The following is a 20041-nucleotide window of genomic DNA, read 5'->3' as shown; positions in this document are numbered from 1 at the left end:
GATGGACATTTCCAACACGAAGTCAAATGAGAATACCCAGAAGACAAGATCTAGGAGTTCATCTTGAAGAAATCTGTAAAATGATGAAGTTATTCTAAATATTATAACTGACAACAGGAATTCCATTCTGTATACCACTCATAGAGTTGTAAGATAAGTTATTTAGCCATAGACAGGGAAAAATAAGACAAGATTCCATGGCCACAAAAATTCTGTCTCATGGTTAGACTTTTATAAAACTCTTTGGCTATACCATGATACTCACAGATAACTCAGATCTCATTTGTAAAATGGAAGCAAAATCAGTAGATTAATAGATTAGAAAGGGGTTTAGCAAATATTCTTAACATCCACTCCCCTTAAGCGTTTTTTATTTATAAGCTCCATAGGCAATGAGTGATAAGAAGTAGCCACAGAAAAGCTATACCTTCTTAACTCCTATTTCTCATCTCACACTCTAATCGCAATCCATTTGGGGAAGGACAGATTTTGTGCAGTTTATATAGTATCTAAACCAATGAGGTTTTGGCCTAGAGCTTTAGGATCCTACATGCAATACATTCGCAGATGAGATGGCTCAACATGCTGACTGCTGCGGGAGGTTAATCTCAGTGTTCAAGACCAGCCTGATTGCCAGTGCGAGGGGCACTGGTGAACAGCAGGAGCAACAATCTGTGAATGACTCTGTACTGGGCTGTACTTAAGCACTCAGCATTATATTTGGCTTTTAGTGCAGGATGCATTGCCCCAACAGCATATCTCAGGCCCTAATGCAAAAAAAGGCAACAAGACAGATGGAAAATTACTATGGATTGGTTTTGGTCCAATGGGTGACCATAAGATCACACTAAAGATAACAAAACCAGGTGTAGAATCTGCCAGAGAGGTGAAGAATTAAAGTATATTTTTCAAAAGTACACCATAGGGCTCTGCAGCCTTGACCCCATTTTCAAAAGTAAATCTGTCACTCTCAGTTAAAACGCGGGCTTAAGTCACTCAAAATTGGTAGCGTGTTCCCTAGTCAGCTGGGTACATCTTCATATATTGTGTCACAGATTCCATGATTGTATATGTTTCTTAGGACTGCAGTAGAGGGCCATAGCTCAGTACGGAAATTAGTAATAATAAATGACCAAAATTAATGACAGAATAAAGTCTTCGGAGTTTGTATTACACTTTTCAACCATATTTACCCTTCTCCAGATTCCTGTCACCGACTTCCTACAAGGTATTACAGCTCCTCCTCTTCACTCTTCCAACTTTATCCAGACTTCACCCTACTTTATTCCCACTTCCTAGCTGCTTCATTCCTGCACCCACAGTGTGTCACATAAGCCATTGCCATGATCATATTTTCTACCAGTGCTAGAGAATACAGTGGTGAAATGCTGCACTCCACGAGGAAAGAAGGGCAGATATGGCGATTCTAAGTAAAAAGCTGACTTATTGATTCTCAGTTGGGAGGTAAACTTCCCTATCTTTATCCAAAAATTCCTATGTATATTGTCTATAAATTGAATCTAGAAAAACTATAAATAGGGATATTTGTTTTTACCTTGATTCTTCAGGATCGGAATTATAGTGATTTGGGGCTCCTCCTCTTTGACTGGTTACTGGCAAATCTGAAAGTTTCAGTGCTTCAGCTTCTGCCTGGATGAAAAGTTCTGGGTGTTTTTGAGAATTCTGATGAAACTGAAACTCAACACAAAAGTCTTCTTTTTTCTGGTCCAGAAAGTGTGTTTCTATTTGAAAACAGAAGCAGACATATTTTTTCATTTGGAGATTTCTTCTTCGAAAATGGCTTGCTATATTCTTATTTTTAGCAGAAAGGAGAAAGTACTCTAGTTTCCGATTCACAGCTTCCTCATCCCACTAAGGAATGAGAGCTGTGTTACCTAGAGCACAGATGTAGGACTTATGACCCATTTACTGGATTTTTCTCATGGAAACCTGAAAAAATCATCACCATTTCCTAATCTGTCTTCCCCTCAAACAACTGCTTAAAATAATACTGACCCTAGGAAATTATCTACCTATCTTTCGTAAAAATCAGCTCTACCCTAATGAAACATGATGAATTTCTCCTGTAGACAGGGCAATTTGCAGGTTGTGAACTAGATTCTTACTTATATTGAAGTCTTTTTCAAATCCATTTTGGCTACAAAAGGAGTATCAGCAAGCTGTAATGAGCAACAACAAATTTAAGACCTTATTATTCACTCCTGGAGAGCGTAAGGTAGAGGCTCATACAACTAAAGAACTTGAAGAATGCAAAGCACAAATTGTGCCAAAGGGAATAATTATCTGATTAAAATGGTGAGTGCGATAGGTAGCTCTCTTAAGCTTGGCTACTAGGTATTTTTAGGACATATTTCTGATATCAAGGTATTTAAATGAAAGAAAGATCTACATACCATGAATGTTCTTTCAGAAAGTATGAACAAGTAAGTTCAAATTATAGAACCATATTAAAAAATGAGTAGGAAGAAGCCTAAAAAAGCTGCAAATAGAAAAAAGTGCATATATTCTTCATTCTTTCATTTAGATTAGTAGAGAACAAACACTGGAGCTCGTCCTCATTTAATAAAGTTAGTGTTTCCAAACATTTTGGATAAATTATACAGTATACATTTTTTCTTTGATCCAACTTATTACTTCCTCCTCAAAAATACTAAGAAACTGTCTATACAGTTGCAATCATCTACAAATAGCCTGAAAATACACATCAATCAGTATCAAAGTATCATGCTGCACGTAAGACACAAAAGCACAGATTCCAAGTCAAAAATACTGAAGACTGTCTCTGAAATCTGTTGCAAGTGAGTCCTCTTCCCTTGAAGAAGGAAAGGCACAGCCAATGGCACAGGAAACATCCCCAGGGCACAGAGAGAGGACTTCTGGATTGGCTGGAGTCAGTTGAACAAGTTCCCATACAAAGCTATGCGTTACTACCTTGAGGAAAAAGTTATTGCACCCACTGCTTATCTGTACTCTCCTTACCTACTTCAGCACAAATCCACCTGAATCCACTCTCACCGTTCCTCTTAACTATTATAACTATTAACTGTAACACTGATTTTTGTACTAGAAGAACAACAGTCAACAGCACGTCAGGATCTTTGTTTCTGAGCCGTAATAAAGATGTGGGGACCATAATTTGACAAAAAATTCGTTAACAAATATAACCTAACGCCACTTTCAGTACTGTGATTGAAATGTGTTCCTTGGATCATTTCACAGCTGATGCAGAAACTGAACACAGCCCACAGCCATCCGGATTCTTTGAGCAAATGTACGCTGTTGTTCACCGGCTCAAAATCCTGCAGGTTTTTGAGCAGAAATTTCCTTTTAAATGCTGCTACATTTTAAAACTGGATTCAAACTCTTTCCCCTCCTTACAGTACATAGCAAGGATCTCTAAAGAAACAGACATTAAAAAATTCACTCTGTATACTCTAAGAACCTGCCCCAGCTTGGGAGTAGCAACACATAAGGGCAAAATTCGAATCCTCTTAAGCTAGTCTTAATTTCAATACCTGCAAAGCTTTTTCTAGGGAAGTATACACTTGGTTGAGATGTGTTTCCCGATTGAATTATATTATAAAGAACTGCGAATCAAACATCATCCTGTCCAGTTCTCCCATTTCAGATGCAGTGATCTGTATATATACAGTTGCAAGTTACACTCTCAGACTCTGAAGAGGAAGTGCAAGGCTTCACTTGCCAAAACAACTTTTTCTCCCCTTCTTCTCTAGGGCATCAACATTTTCTATAAGCCATACATATTTGAAGTGCCTCAGGTGAAGTGCGCTGCATTCTGTGAAAGAATTCAAGCACAACATATCTGTTGCAATAACCACTGACTGTATTGCCATGAACCTTTGTTCCTTGTTTAGCATTACTGCACTCTCCTTTGGCCCACACTATATGAAAGTTGGAGAAGAAAACCCTTCTCACTCCAGAACGCTGAGAAGATTAGATGACATTAGCTACCACAGTTACACTGGGACAAACAAAAAAAGAGATTCTATCCCTTTAGCATGAGAGTAATCAACTGAATAAGTTTTTCTTCTTTTCACAGTTCCTAGTTTTTGAATTTGCTGCTTTTAGTGTCAGCACTTCAAAAAACGTTCACAGAATCACAGAATGGTCAGGGTTGGAAGGGACCTCTGGAGATCATCTAGTCCAATCCCCCTGCCAGGGCAGGGTCACCTACAACAGGTTGCAGGACAGCGTCCAGGCGTGTTTTGAATGTCTCTAGAGTGGGAGACTCCACAACCTCTCTGGGCAGCCTGTGCCAGTGCTCTGCCACCCTCAAAGTAAAGAAGTTCCTCCTCATGTTTAGATGGAACTTCCTATATTCAAGTTTGTGCCTGTTACCTCTTGTCCTGTCACTGGGCACCACTGAAAAGGGACTGTTCCCATCCCCCTGGCACCCTCCCTTTAAGTATTTATAAGCATTAATACGATCCCCCCTCAGTCTTCTTTTCTCTAGACTAAAAAGACCCAAGTGCCTCAGCTTTTCCTCATAAGAGAGATGTTCCAGTCCCCTAATCATCTTTGTAGCCCTTTGCTGGACCCTCTGCAGCAGTTCCCTGTCCTTCTTGAACTGGGATAACACCACTTGGGTCCCCATGCCCTTGACCATCACCCCCAGAGCCATATAGTCACACTTAATACTTCCCAGGTCATCCCAACAGTACCACTGGTGCCTACACGGAAGAGCAGCAGGGGGTAACAGAGGGTTAGATGAGCCTCAGCAGACTCTCTGCAACATCCTGAATACGAGCTCTCAACAAGCAGCAAAGCTCTCAAGGTGACAGGTCAAGTCCAAGGCAGATTTTTTTTTTTTTTTAAGCAGAATGAAGTAAACATGTCTGCATGATGAGGTAAACATCTGCATTAGCAGCTGAACTTCAGGCTAAATGCTGAGGCCATGTCAAGATATGGATTTTTATGCATTCAACTGTAAGTTACAGCAGCTAGAAAAAAAAAGAATTTAGAATGAGACTAAACCGGTGTTGGCATTTATTAATGCTAATGCTGCTTCTTTAAGCAACTTACATTTGCAGCACACCTTTTCATCCAGACTGAATTCCCTCAAGCACATGGGTAAGACTAAGCAGCATCACAGCAAGCCTGTAAGTGTCATTCCAGGAAATGTTAGGCAAAACACAGAGGATCTGTTTTTTTCCCTGCTGGCTTTGTAAGAGAGAAGATGATGGCAGCCTCCGCCACTCAGAATTGGAAGCACTCTGCCCAAGGGCATTAAGATTAGAGGTTTTACTTGTTTAATAAAGTTGTAATGTATTTTTTTGGTCAACATGCTAAATCTGTCAGTAGAATGCTTTGGGGAAAACGTTTTGAACAGTGTCAGATCAACGGGTACAGCGATTTTTTTATTTTTAAAACCACTTTATTCTTCATAGAGCCCATGACCCCCACCCCAAGTTATTTAGGCCTTGGTACATGGTAGCTTGTCTTGCTGTTAAACTAAGTAGCTATATTAATCAATGCACTTCAGTGCTTTTCCTCATGCCTTTTGCAAATTGTATTGTGCACTAATTACCAATGCTGCAGAGATACACTGGGGAGTAAGTAGCATTTGCAATAATCACGCTGCACAAGGAACATCAGAGAAAGGGTAAAACAGCCTTGCAAGCTTTGGAATAAATGCTGTGGTTTTCATTAAGTGGTATCACCACCATTGATTCTGGTTCTTGAGTATACCAAACAACTTATTTTCTACATAAAATAGAAAAAGTTCAGTAGCCCAGATTAATATTTCACTGTAGGGAGAAGCTGAACAGCTGATCTTCTGTATGTATTTATCTTGAATGAATAGCTTGTTCACATTGAGGGAAAGAAAAGCAAATGTTAGGAAAAAGGAATATAAAGACACTAGAATTAAAGCTGGGAATTGATTGTGAGGGACATAAGGGAAAGATAATGCTGTCATGGCTTGAAATAGTAAAGGCAGAACAGAATTCAACGTTGTTAAGCTGGGAGTGGTTAAAAAGTCAAGTAAAAACATTGAACCTAACACAATTTGCAGGCAGCTGCTATTTCTCATAGCTTCCTCTTAGAAGTAGGGGATTGGATCTGAGATCAGGGGAAGCACAGCAGAGAATTCCATACCGACACATAATAAGGGAAGAAGTTTTGAAGATGTAAGTGCACAGAAGGTGCACATTCACCTGGAAGGCTAAAAAGGCAGTAGCTTCCCTTGTTATACCACTCAGCATATTCAGCAGTCCTATCGTCCAGCAGAAGCTGGGTGGGCAACTCTTTCCCCCTGTTCGTACTCTTGCAGCACCCCACTAGCCAAATTGCGCTCATCAGCTCAGAGGTTTGCAGGGAGTCTCCACGGAACAACAATAAAGGAAAACAAAAACCAACGGAATATGCACAGAGCACCACAAAATACACTGGTGGCTACAGATCTGCCTGCAGATGAGTATGGGGACATCGGAAGCCCTTGGTGCTCCAAACCAGCTTCAAGTGTAATAGTACTTACCGCTTGCTACCTATAGCTTCCCAGTATTTGTTTTAAGCTGGTCTGTAGCACAGACAGAATCACAGAATGGTCAGGGTTGGAAGGGACCTCTGGAGATCATCTAGTCCAACCCCACTGCCAGAGCAGGGTCACCTACAGCAGGTTGCACAGGACGGCGTCCAGGCGGGTTTTGAACGTCTCCAGAGTGGGAGACTCCACAACTTCTCTGGGCAGCCTGTGCCAGACAAAGACAAAACATGTTCCCATCTGTCCATAAGACTGCATGACTGAACACCTGGAGGGATGGCAGTAAGAGGCATCATAGGAAAAAGAACAAAATCAGGAAGGAAGAAAATGAGCCATACACACTCTGAGAGTGTGAGCAAAGCTGACTGCAAACTCAGTAGCTTAGTCCTCCTATGTGACAGTGCCAGAATAAAAAAAATTTGGAAAAAATGCAGCACAAAACACTGTGCTACATTTGAGGAACTAACTGCAGCCTCAATTACTAAAAGCCCCCAAAATTCAGTCATTGACAACCTCTAATTTACTGTTAATCATGCATTTTTTCTTCTCAGTCTGAACAACAGCACAGCTTCAATTTCTGTGGGGTTTTTTATGTGTATGTACAATACCAAAAACTTTGAATTTCAAACACCAAGAAGAAATATTCACTATCCCACAAAACCACTAAAGCAAAGAGGCCCCCTGCCTCTATACCAAACTAATCTATTCCCACTGGGATAAAAGGACACGCCTACTACAGTTTAAAAATACTTTCTCTTGCCCCTACCTGCAAACCACACACCTCCCTCAGCTTGCTGCAATAACTGTCAAGTGTGTAAGAGCAATACTTGAGGAGTTCACCTTCTTTTTATTTTCACTAGACTGATTGCTATTCTTTATTATTGATTTTCAAATTATCTAGATTTTTTGTACATTAATAATATTACAAACATTTCTGAAAAGATAATTTCTGGGGAGGTGTATACGACAACGCACACACACCTGCAAGTGTTCTAACAAGCTGTTAGGACAAGACTGTTGCTGCATTAATAATAGCTTCATGTGAAAAATGGATTATGGAATTGTCTTAAGTTCATAACATCTAATGCCACTGGACTTGAATTGTTAGATATATGCAATAAATAAATAGAAATTAAATATTTAAGTCTAACGGAAAACTTGAACATGACAGCCGATGACTTGTCAAGCTATGCAAATGAAATTAGTACTATGGCTGAATACTTCTTCATGAGCTGAAAATGATGAGTCAGCCCTTTTGTCAAAGACAAACATTCATTCACTCAGCTGTAAAACTACTCCCAAACAGAATGACTGGGAAAGACTCAGACTGCTCAACGGTTCGCCCCTTGCTGAATGATTAAAAGGCATAAATCCTGCAAATGAGTGGGAAACCAAAATTAAAGGATTTTATAGGCATAAATATGCAAAGAAAGAAAACGAGGCTGGTGGAAGAAATCTGATCTTATTGCCTGGCATGCGGAAAGAAAAGAGCTGGTTTAGGTTTTATGCAATTTCAGAATGCCTGTTATTTCCTTTTTCATTCGTATTTGAGTTGACATAGATGCAACATATATGATTTACATGCATATCACAAAAGGTGTTCATTATTTTTGACTTTTTCCTCACTATTTTATCTTTCCCACAATCTGCAAACATGTTTTCAGAGTTAATCCCAAGAAAAGATGCTGTACTTAATTTTCAAGAAGTAATTCATTCCTGTTTCTGGAAAGCAATTATAAAAGCTTGGTACAAAAAGTACAAGGTCAATATACATTTTCTCCAAAACAAACAAACAAGAAAAAGTGCAGCTTTACTCATCTTTGGACTTACTACAGATTTACTTACATTACCAATTACTTAGGCCCCTTCAGTGCAGTGTCGTATACCGAGAACCAATAAACTGCAACTAAGAGCAAATGGTTGTCCCTTCATGACACACTTCTAACGCTTACAGAAAATCGGGCAAACTTTAAGATGATTATTCAGTAGGACTCTAAGATCTCACTAAATCACTTCTGTAGCACAGCAGAATGGCAATCACAGGAATCTGATAACAAGTGAAGACTGAGCTCAGAGTAGTTTTGTAATACAAAGCTAATTCCTTTTATTTCTCAGTGCTCTGCCCAGCCAAAATGTCGCATATAAGCAGCCAAGCCCTCGGCAGTAACAAAGAGGAAATCACCACGCAGATCCATTGTATACTCTGTGCCCCAACAACACGTAACTGTGGGCCTTGCTGAGAACACCACAGGTCAACTCAGAAGAGTAAGGACTATCAATTTACTTTTAAGTAACTCTTACTCAGAAGGTCCTGGATTTTACACCGAGATAGGATATCTGCACTTATTTTAGGAAACAAACGACAGAGGTTCACTGAAATAACCCTTGAAAACAATGTTTTCTAGAAACTCTCACAGACATTTTATAAGGCATGCATAAGCACTGTGATAGTCATTTTAATGCCATCAAGATTGAAGCAGTAATGAAGTAACTGGATCAAGGTCATTAAGCAAGCCATGGCAGAAATGAAATTGCAGAAGTCCAAGGAGCTGTATCCATGCTGTATCTTGCAGTCTGTGCTACCTCACTGGTGGCCCTTCCGGCTCCTGTCTCCTCCTCAGACACCTCAAATTCTTCTCTCTTCTGTCAGAGAGGCTTTAGCAACTCATTTCAATTGGACTTCAAGAAAAAAACCCCACATTTTTACTTATGAATGATAAAGTAACATCCACACAAATAAAAAATTAAGAGAAATTTCAGATAACTAGATTGGCATCCTTCCACATTCCTTTATGATAATTTTCTTTCACACAACAGACTACAGTATTTCTGTATTGGAAGACAGATGTGCAGTGTACAGTATATTCAATGCAAGCTTCCTGTAATTTCAATAGCAAGCAGAAGAAATTTTTTTTTTTTTTACTATTGTTCTAATACAGAAAACTTCTGAACAATTAAAACTGTTTCAGAAGTCAGTCAGGTTAACAGAACAGTATAATTCAAGTTAATTTAAGTTGTCCAAAATCGTGATCAAAGAGAACAATGTATTCCTACTGAAACTTTATTGAGAAAGTTCTCTGGAGATGAAGTAAGCATAACCCTAAGTTACATAATATACATTAATGTCTTAGTTTGCTCTATATCCCATGACACACACACACACTCATGCACAAAATGAAGAGGCTTGAAAATATTTTGTCTGCTAAAATACAGACAAATCTCAGAAATTTAATAGTTCATTTTTTTATTCCTTAAAGGAATCTAAAGAGAACGTTGAGTTCATTCTGTGTTAGCAATTTAAGCGGGGGGACATCTGCGTTACTTTGAATGCTTCTTTATTCACCTGTACTTGTGTGGAACCCTGGCAACACCCTTCATAAAGAAATAAATTGAGAGGGAGATTAAGAACAGTTGGAGCTATTCTGGCAAAGGCAATTTTTTACAATTCTCCCAGGATTCTGATTATTTTAGTAATGATATTTCCCTCACTTGCCTCTAAGTCTTTTGCCCTCCTATTTAGCATCTAAACAGCAATTGTGTACAAACTGGTGAATATTTAAAATAGAAAAACGCTTCTAAGTCTTTAAAATATGCAGCCAATCATTATTTTGGTATTCACTGCTGTTAATCATGATGCATTTATTAATGTGTAAATATCAGACGTTTCCTTTGGCATTCCACTCTTCGTTTGCAATTCATTAACATATTGTCATTTTAAAATATTAGTCTCTGAGAAGACACCAGATTTCCGTTGGATTGGTCTCTCACACTTGAAAAAGCATTTTTATATTCTGAGTGCATCAAAACAGCAGAATCTCTAGGCAGATACTAAGTGGGATTCACTGAAACACAATGTTAGTTCTAATGGACGGATGATTGTGTTTGGTCTTTTGAAACTTTGAAGTATAGGTAAGTCTTGATCACACAAATTAATAAATCCTAAAGCTGGAGTTAACAATAACCATTACACCCAAATTCTGCAGCTTAGCCCAGCCAATTTTTCAAAAGGTCAGGTTGTGAACTGGAGAAGATCAGGGAGGTCCACCGCATAGCTTTGTTGCCAGGCATCTCTCGTCTGGATTGTTGCAGGCATTTATTAGTATTCGTCAGCAGACTCAACAAAGCAAACAAGAAATTCAAGCACGAATAATAAAATGAAATGCTGCTATATAACCCTTTGTCATTCAGCAAATATGGGACTTTTTAGCTACATTGTTCCTAAACCTGGGTTACTACTTTAATTTTTCTCCACAGTGCTGACTGAATGAGTATGCATGTGTGTTAAATGCAGAGCTCCCTTAACAACTGCAGGACTGCCATTTAATCTGTTGGTAGATGGACCATTTCCTGTGGGAACTCTAGCTATGATTTCCAGATCCACCAAATAAATCTCAGATTAAGATTCCAAATGAAACCTGCCTTTGGCAGATAAAAAATGTCAAGATGGATATAAACAGTAAAATTATAAATTATCTAGGTGTTGCACGATGACTTGATGTGCGTTTTTTGTTTACACTTTCCCCGATATCACAACTATACAAGGCATTCATCAAATGTCACACTTTCATAATATTGGAGGCATCATTAAAACTGTTTGGCTAAGGACCTTGAAGTGTTTAAGCAGTAGCTCAAAAGTATATTTGTGCAAAGTAGAAGAATAAATTTACATATCAGCAGCAGCTCATAAGGGATGGGTAAATATTCTGTTTATCTCTCATTGTAATTCAGGTTAGTTTAAATACAGGGTTTCAGGATATCATTACAGCCTATATGGAGTTATTACATAATTTCCAAACATCGTGTCTGCTAGAGTTTTACTAAGCATGCTGTGTTTATGTTTTCTAAACCAGCTAAAAACAAAGTAAACCCTCCCATCTCATTTTTCTTTTGCTATTGTCATACCAGACAATTGCTTTTCACATATAACCCCTTCTATTATCTAAATCTTAATGATCCAGAACTCCCTTTTATCTAGCCAGGGTCATGTTTCCCGATGCCCATTAATTATAGTGAAAATTCTCTTATCCAAATGTACTCAACCTCCCCTACTGCAAACAAACAACTAAGGCTTCGCTGAATTAAAAGTTCTAAACAAAATCCCAGAAAACTGCAGCTTTAGAAGTGAAGAAAATTATTGTAATTTTAAGTGTCTGACATAAAAGAAAGGTCACTCTACATAAAGTGCCATTGAGACACCTTGCCCATGCACACTTTTCTCTCAATAATTGGTCTACTAAAGATGCAGGTGAACTCTCAGATAAGAGTCTCCAGCACACTCCCTGGAGAACCTTTTTTTAATAAATGTTTTTGTTACGTCTTTGCTCTGAACTTAAGCTTCATTCTAGTTGTTATTAAAATAGAAGCAACGAAGGTTTCTAAAGAAGAAAATAACCAAATTCCTCTTGCACTTGTGCTAGGTCTTCCAAAGCTGCTTCTGAAGCACTACATAAAAATTACTGTGGTAATAAGTGCTGCTCCCCCTAAAGCACATTTCAAGACATTCTGAACTTAGCTGCACTCATACTTTAAACACTTAAGAGATTCAAAGTGCAATATTTCAAAGTGTGCATTCTCCTCATCTTTAGTGCTTGCAATACTCGGTGCAGATAAGGCATTACACATTTTCAGCGTACTGTAAAGGGTCTAACAAAATCATATTCACAACATTCCAATGAGTCAGGCAGATACTGAATACTTAATTTGGCTTCTGATGAGGAGTCTTTCTGCGTGCAGCCTGGCCAGAAATACACTGCTTTTAACCATTCAAAATGTACAAGGAAAGAAATGGGATGGAAAAAGGAAACAGGTGAAAGGATGATTATATTTACAGGAAAGACCAGATAGTATTTGATGATTTTTCAGATATCATTAGCTTCTTTTTATCTTGTAAGTCATGGCACACTATTCCCTGTTTTTCCATGCAAGACATTTTCTTCATCTTCCATAGTTAGTGTTGCTCAACAGTTACTTGCCACTTTTCCCATGCATGAATCATGCAAGATCATCCTCTCAACCTCTCTTCTGCCTCCTATACTGTGCAGATAAACCTGCCACTTTGCAAGGGGATCTCATACAGCTAGCACACAGTGAGTTCGATGCTGAAAGCACAGCAAACATGGAAGACGCTCATCAACTGAGTCACGTGTGTGATGAAGACTCTGCCTCTCTGCATATCACGCAGATTCTTCTGCATACACACCCATGCAATACCCAAGTCTTCTTTCTTTCCCAGGTAAACAGCATTCCTTATTGCTAAAAGAGGGAAGGAGAGGAAGAACAGGCTCACAGTATCTCCTGTTGAGGCATGTAAAAGAAGAAACAGGCTTCAATATGACAAGTATGGTTTATTCTGCCTCTGCTACAGCCTTGGAAGAAGGGCTTCAGATTTACTTTAGTTTACAGGTGTAATGGGTGTATTCTGGAAAAAGGGGAAATAGCACTTTTAAAATTAGTTGCTTTTTGACCCAACTAGAGCATCAGATGAAAAATCTTTACAACACCACATTACTCTCAAAGAATTCTTTATCCCTTCATCTTTGTGTGTGTGCACGCACGTGTGTTAGTGTATGTGTATTAAAGTCACACAATAGTAGTTCCAGACAAAAAGTCCTTGTAACTACTATTACAAAACCAAATCCACAAAATGATTACACAACTATAAAAACTTACTACTTCTAATAAGACAGTCTAGAAATACATGGTGAGGAATAGGAGTTTCATTGCTAGTAATTCAGCAAAAAAGATGATTCATTTTACTTATATAAATATGCATATATGCATGACTATAGATTGCCTTAATTACCATGAATGCAAACAGCATGGCAGACAATCAATGGAATTTATAAATGGAAGTAAATAAAAGAAAAAATATTTCTAGAGAGGTTTTATTTCCTGAATATTATTCACTACACAGCAAAAGAACTTAAAAATATTTTTGTAAGCAATACACTTGCATATACATGTCATGATCATGACAATACGAGGGAAGCTATGACCAGATTCTTAACCGTAAGCACCATGCATTCATGCAAGACCAATGCATGCACAAACACACAATGCAATTAAGACAATTGTCTATGTGTAAGCTTATCACATGCACGTGTGTCTGAGCAGCTATTGTTCATTAGGTTTGCATATCTGTTTTCCTCTTCTATTTTCCCTGAAGGAAGCAAGGCTGACTGGAAAACAACAGCTCACCACCAGATAAAACACTTACTTTTCAAATTTCTCTGCACAAGCTGATTCTGCAGTTCTGTTCCAATCTACATTATCACGTCTTTAAAGCTACAGTCCCCTCTGAACTACAGTTTCCAGACACACAATTTTAAAGTATTTTTACAAGCCACACAAACATTCTTTTGAAGGGTAACAACTTACAGTGAAAGCGTCTGTACAGATCATAACTAAGAGTTGACATCAAATTCTTACAGGTGAAATCAGTTCATTGACTTACAATTCAATATGTGCTTTAAGTAGTGGTTAGAAATATATATTTATTTATTTATTTGTATGTTTGAAAAATATAACAACCACGTTTTAAGGAAGCAAACCACTTTGCCATAAACAATAACCAATCCATTACCTTGTTTTAGGAAATTCCAAATAAAAATCATACAATGCTTTACATTTTGGAGTCAGCAAAATTATAATTTTGTTGTAAAAACAGGCCAAACAATACCTGATATTCTAAGACTTCAACTACTTTCTACCCTGTCCTTAAAAATCGTAGGTGCTCAGAAATATGACACAAGCAAAAACATTGCAGTAGTGAAAGACTGTATAATACAGACCAAGTATAGATGCAAAACACACAGTACGTGATATGAGTCAAATGAGACACAAATTTAACTCCAGTATTTGCCCACTCACCACTTTCCTATCCTGCTAACTCTTTTGGAAAATTGACGTATCAAGCCCTAAATGTATATGCAAGTATGAAAAGCACCCAATTTCAGGTTCCCTCTTGTGTTTTCACAGTATTAATGTTTGTGCAGTTTTCATCAAGCATGTAAACCCTGCTAAAGTAACAACTCCACCTAGGTGCAATGTGCTTCCCCCTCCTGCCAGTGCAATGCAAAGATATGCATCTATTTGCCAACATAAGTTTATTTTTCTAATGGACTGCCATCCTAGGCTGTCTAGCTTGTATCCTGAATATTTTCATTTGGAAATTACACAATCTTCACCGGCCTGCTGCCAATGCTCCTGATACATTCTCTCAAGTATTCTTAGAGAGCAATGAAAAAAGTCACTATCCTCCTATTAAAAACTAGGTGCTGTGGAGATAAACAGTACATTTAAATTAGATACAAACACAAAACAATAAGCCTTGCACGCATATTGTTCTTTAACTCTTCCTAATTTACCAGAACAGGGACAGACAAATGTCTTCAATCCACACAGGCAGATTATATTCCAAGCAACACGGAAAGTTCTAAAGAAAATCTGAACTATCAGACACTTAAGATACACGCTTCTTAAACACTACCTTTCTTTCAAGTATTTTAGTTTATAACATCTACTAACAGGTTACTTATTATCCTGCATAACTGCCATAAACCTACCACTTCTCTGTACCTAACATTTTTGCTTTTTTAAAAAAAAATCTCATTGTTTGACTGAATTTTCATCTAGGCAGCTGAATTTAATCTCAGACGTGTTTACCATCCTTATTTTTTAAAAAGTAATTTAATCTTCGACATTTCAGTATGTTATTAAAAAAAAACCTTAATAAATCATTATAGGATTATTCTAAAAACAGCTTTTAAACGCCCAAATTACAAGCAAGAAACAAGGAAATACAGTACAGTACCCGCTGCAAAATGGAAAGATACCACGGATGACAAAGCAAGCCAGACACAAAGTGGTACACATTTCAACACAGATATTCAAACAGAAGATTAAAAGTTGCTTTGATTTAGTAGTTCAATGAGAAAATGCCCCAGAATGTCTACCAAGGGTACATATTGAACATTATGTTGCTGTAATTTATCTATTATCTTTATAAGAAAATGTAATTGAATTGTTAATACCCAAATAAAATTCTAAGAAAAAAAATTTCTCATCCAAACCAGTATGATGACATGATATTTACCCATAATCCCTTTTTTAACTTCCCTAGGAGTAAAAGCATGAAGAAATATGTGACTTATCAATGATTGATCTAAAAAGTGTATCAATTTTACTTTTGTATGTATAACAACTTCTATTGGATATACAAATATGTAAGTGTTAGCTTAGAAGAAAAAGCTTTCTAAATAGCACAAAATATTAACTTAATGCAGCAGAAAAATAATACACATGAAACTAAGTAACTACCTGTTTTTTAACGTATCTGTGAGCAGCAGAAGAATGCCATTTCTTGCAATTAGACAAAAATATTTCACAGAGAATCAGTTTATGGTATTCACTTGCCTACTTTGCAGAAGTTAACCTTTTGAACCATTCTTGGGGTATGCTGACCCCTAAAGGTCTAAAAATACTAAATCTGATTAAGCCATTACACATTTAAAGTATAAATTGTCAGAATACAATTCTCCACTAAGTTACTCCACCATGACTATTTTTGTTTTCAGAATATATGATTCAAAACCATTTATAACCTCACTCAGTAATAGCTCAAAATTCTATGAACTAAAAGGGGTCTACAAGTAGTTTATTTTAAACAATAATCTAGAAAGAAATTCTTTTACATATGTAAGAAATGCATCAAGATGGAGTATGTCTTCTTTCTTCTAAACAACAGACTCTTCATGAGAAACTTGACATTTATTACCTTTTGAGAAAGAATACATAGTATAATATCTGAGAAAAGGAAATACACAAGATGCTATCAGGCTCTGATATAGGAGGCATCTTTGATGCTGACACACCTGTTTTTTTATAACCTACACATAGACACTTACCGGAAAAAGTCCACCCTTTTATGATGTACTGAAGGCCTCTTTCCTGTGTCTTTCTTCAATCTACACATTATTATCTAGTCACAAGACACTTTCTGACAATTCTCTTCTGTAAAGTCAGTCAGTCACACGATGTACTCTCAAACTCAGTGCTCCCCCCCCGCCTTTCCCCCCCCCTTTTTATTTTTTAAGTTTCTGCCATGAAACATAGAAGGATGTATCCGAGAGCAAAATTTTGTTTATCCAAATACAAGAAGATCCATCCATCCTGATGGAGATGAAAACTCCATGAACCATGGAAGTTCCAAATTAACCAAGGCCCCCTTTACGTCCAAGCCTACCTTACTGTCTTATATTCAGTTGAGGTAATAAGGAGAAACTTTTTAATATTACAAGATGGCTTAATCATACTCTAGGCTGGTGTGAATAGCCAAGAAAGTTACTTTAAGACAGACTCCAGATTTGTTGTTAATCCATTATGAAAATAAGGTTGGAAAGTAAAGTACAAGGTACAGACTAACGATTTGAATAAGACTTCTCAAAGTTATACAAAAACATTTTCAATGACTCAGAAAATAAAAATAAAGCTGATGATTTACATTCCTGTAGCAGCTCTCCTGTTATCCCAAATACTTTTAAGAGGCAGTGTGTGGCTGTGGGTCTTTTTGTTGATTTTTTTTTTTTTTCTTTTCTGCCAAAGTCAGTCATATATCGGCAGGAACAAATGCATTCCAGTCACAGCCTAGCACTGGTACAACACCTGAGGTTCCTTATTAATATCTTAAAAGTCCTTACCTTTTGACCAGTTCTCCATTTGTTCTTCCGAACTTGTTTGATCTGGCACTGACTCTAGTTTTTGCTTCAAAATTGTTGAGCTAAAATAAAGCAAACTCTAGATAAATAAACTTGAAACAATATATTGTAACACACCTATACTTTGCCTTCATTTGACAGAAAATTTACAAGACAAATGACTTAAAAATATTTATAACAAGACAATAAAGTCTGAATACTTTAAGAGTCAGTGCTAAATAATATTTCAGTAAAATATTTTTTCTTCACACATCTAAGTTTTACAATGGTTTCGTTCAGCTTTCTGTTGTGTGTAATGCCTTCATTGAAAAATTTATTAGCTTGTCTTCTTGTTCTAGAGTCTGGTCTTGGAAGTGTCTGCTACTAAGCACAGCCCAAATCACACTGAGTGGTCCCGCTAGAGGCAATGAGACTGCTCACTTTGGTCATTATTACAGATGGCGGTATGCTCTTTACTTTAAAACACTCTTTTTCTCCCGCTTTGATTTCCTGGGTAAAATACATGTAAAGTGGCCCACGACCACTCCAACTCTGAATTTTCAGGGTTTTCTAAACAGCTAAATAACCCATGCTAATATTTGCATACGTACTGCTTCAGACTCTACAGTTGATTACACAGTTGCAGTATTCCATATAATCAAAGATTTACATGCAACAACTCTCAATACTCAAAAAATAAGACCTGCATTAAAATTTCATGCTTATCTGGTAACATTTTGAGTGTTAAAACATATGCTCTCTTATATGTTAAAAAATCAACTATGTTCTATATGTCAAGGAAATATAAATAAATTCGCAATCTTGCTTATATAGTAAGCTTACCACAAATTTTACTACTTACTCAAGTGTCTCTTTTAAAATGTATTGCACAAAGGACAATTTGTCATCTTTAACTATGTAGTTGTGCTTATTTTGTATGTTTTCCCTGCTATATTTTTTCTACATTTATTAAAAAGATATAAAATCTGCCTTGAAGAGGCAGTGGCTAGATATTGAAAATATCCAGAGAGTTGTCATTGTGCTGATAAAAGTAAGAGTTAAAAAAAAAATTAAGTACACGTTTTAAAATTCAAGCATGTGATATCAAGACATATGTTATAACTAATAAAGCAGCAGAAGAAACTCTTTTCCTATACAACACCAAAAAGGCAGCTGTTTTCATTTTTGTCTTTGAGATTACAAAAAAGTATAACAACTGTGCAAACACGATTCAACAATAACATTTAGATTAAGCATTCAAGAAATACTTATTTAGCTCGTATTTGTTGTTAGTTATAAATGTGCATGACAATAAAAAAAGTATATGATTTGATGTGCTTAGGTCTTAACAGAAAATAACAACGTCACCTCATATCGCAGAACACTGAGCTCCTTACAAGAGTCCCTCAAATGAAGCTGTACACTTCTTTTTCAATTCTGTGTAACTGTGTTGATTTGGAGTTGGCAATCTTTTCCTAAGTTCCTCATTTACTTTTGGATTAGCTGAAAATATAGAAGGTTATTAATATCAAGAAATAGGTTTCTGTCAATGAAGCCATTTCCCTACATATTGCACAAAAAGGTTCATAATAATTGCAGTATTTCAATAAGATATTCATATAGCAAGACATGAAGAAAATACGGTATTTAATAACCTCTGGAGTATTTTAAAACATGTCTTAGGGCCTTAATGTGCCTAGTAATATACTATTTAAAACCATAATTTTATCCCTCCACAATATACAGTCATTCTTCCTCGCCATTTACCCAGCTAATGAATGCCAGCAATTAGTAAAATGTAATCCCATTGCACAATCATTTTAATGCTTTTAGCACTCAGAAAAGTAAACACCAAATTAATACTGCTCAAGCCATATCAGATCCTAGTTGGAAGCAAGCAATTATAGTTCAGCTCCTCAGGTGTAATTAAATGATTGGAATGATTTAGTTCCATAAATGCAAGTTAATTCATAAGCAAGCAACAAATATACTGGGAGTAATTACAAGAAACATTGACAGTCTAAGCATGGCATGTGCCTTCGTACACCTGATGTAGGAAAATGCTGCCCTCTCCTGGAAATAATAGACTATGGCACGGGAATAATTGGAGATAGAAGTCAAGAGGCTCCTTTTACAGACTTTGTCTTCATAGGTGAAATATGTTTTGCCAACTAATAGGAAATTTCTGGTTTACACAAACAGAAAATAAAAATAGCTGATATCAGATTAAGGCAACCTATCAATCGAAGTCAAACAGACAGACCTTTTGGGGTTCCCTGGAGTTTGCTGGATACTTTCCCTATTATTGCAAATAAAAATGTTCCTAAATAAAACAACAAAATATTCCATACACTAAGTATGTAAATCGGTTGTTCTGAACACAAACGCTGCAATAGGTATCTAACTTACGCACAACACTTACATATCATTCAAGACGCCTTTACAACAGCTACCTTGAACGTAAGGTATTTTTAAAACCAGAACTTACTGAAGCATTATTATTCAGTGTTAAACTTCACCACATCAAAAACAATCAGAAGCTGGCCGTGAAGGTCTTACCAGGAGGATTCATCAGAAAAATGAAATACAATTATTTTAAAGGTTTTCTTTGCTTTCATTTGAAGACAATCTGTTAATAATCAATCTGTCCAACAATCAAAAGAAATTAAAGCTGGAGATTAAAATAAAGTACGCTGGTGGACCGAGACAAAACTGAAAATGAAAAAGCATACTGTACGGCAAAATCTGGAGTTAAAATATAAATACTAATTTCCTTATTCACTACCTATTTATTCAACCAGCGTTAGTGTTAAAACTACTACCT

The 20041-nt window shown here is 36.9% G+C and overlaps 1 protein-coding gene across 1 annotated transcript in view; it reads right to left on the bottom strand.

Moving 5' to 3' along the window:
- The window catches only part of MIPOL1 (mirror-image polydactyly 1), a 158667-nt gene extending 140077 nt beyond the window's left edge, over positions 1-18590 (bottom strand). Inside the window, exons 1-3 of the mRNA XM_009887017.1 lie at positions 18586-18590; positions 17221-17300; positions 1556-1742 (exon numbers count right to left, since the gene is read on the bottom strand). Of these exons, the coding sequence (XP_009885319.1) occupies positions 1556-1742; positions 17221-17300; positions 18586-18590 (272 nt within the window). The remainder of the gene's footprint in view (positions 1-1555; positions 1743-17220; positions 17301-18585) is intronic.
- Between the last annotated feature and the right edge of the window lie 1451 nt (positions 18591-20041).

Source organism: Charadrius vociferus, unplaced genomic scaffold (genome assembly GCF_000708025.1).
Source record: "Charadrius vociferus isolate BGI_N301 unplaced genomic scaffold, ASM70802v2 scaffold14, whole genome shotgun sequence".
NCBI classification, from domain to species: Eukaryota; Metazoa; Chordata; class Aves; order Charadriiformes; family Charadriidae; genus Charadrius; species Charadrius vociferus.
This window is presented reverse-complemented; position numbering and strand designations above follow the sequence as displayed.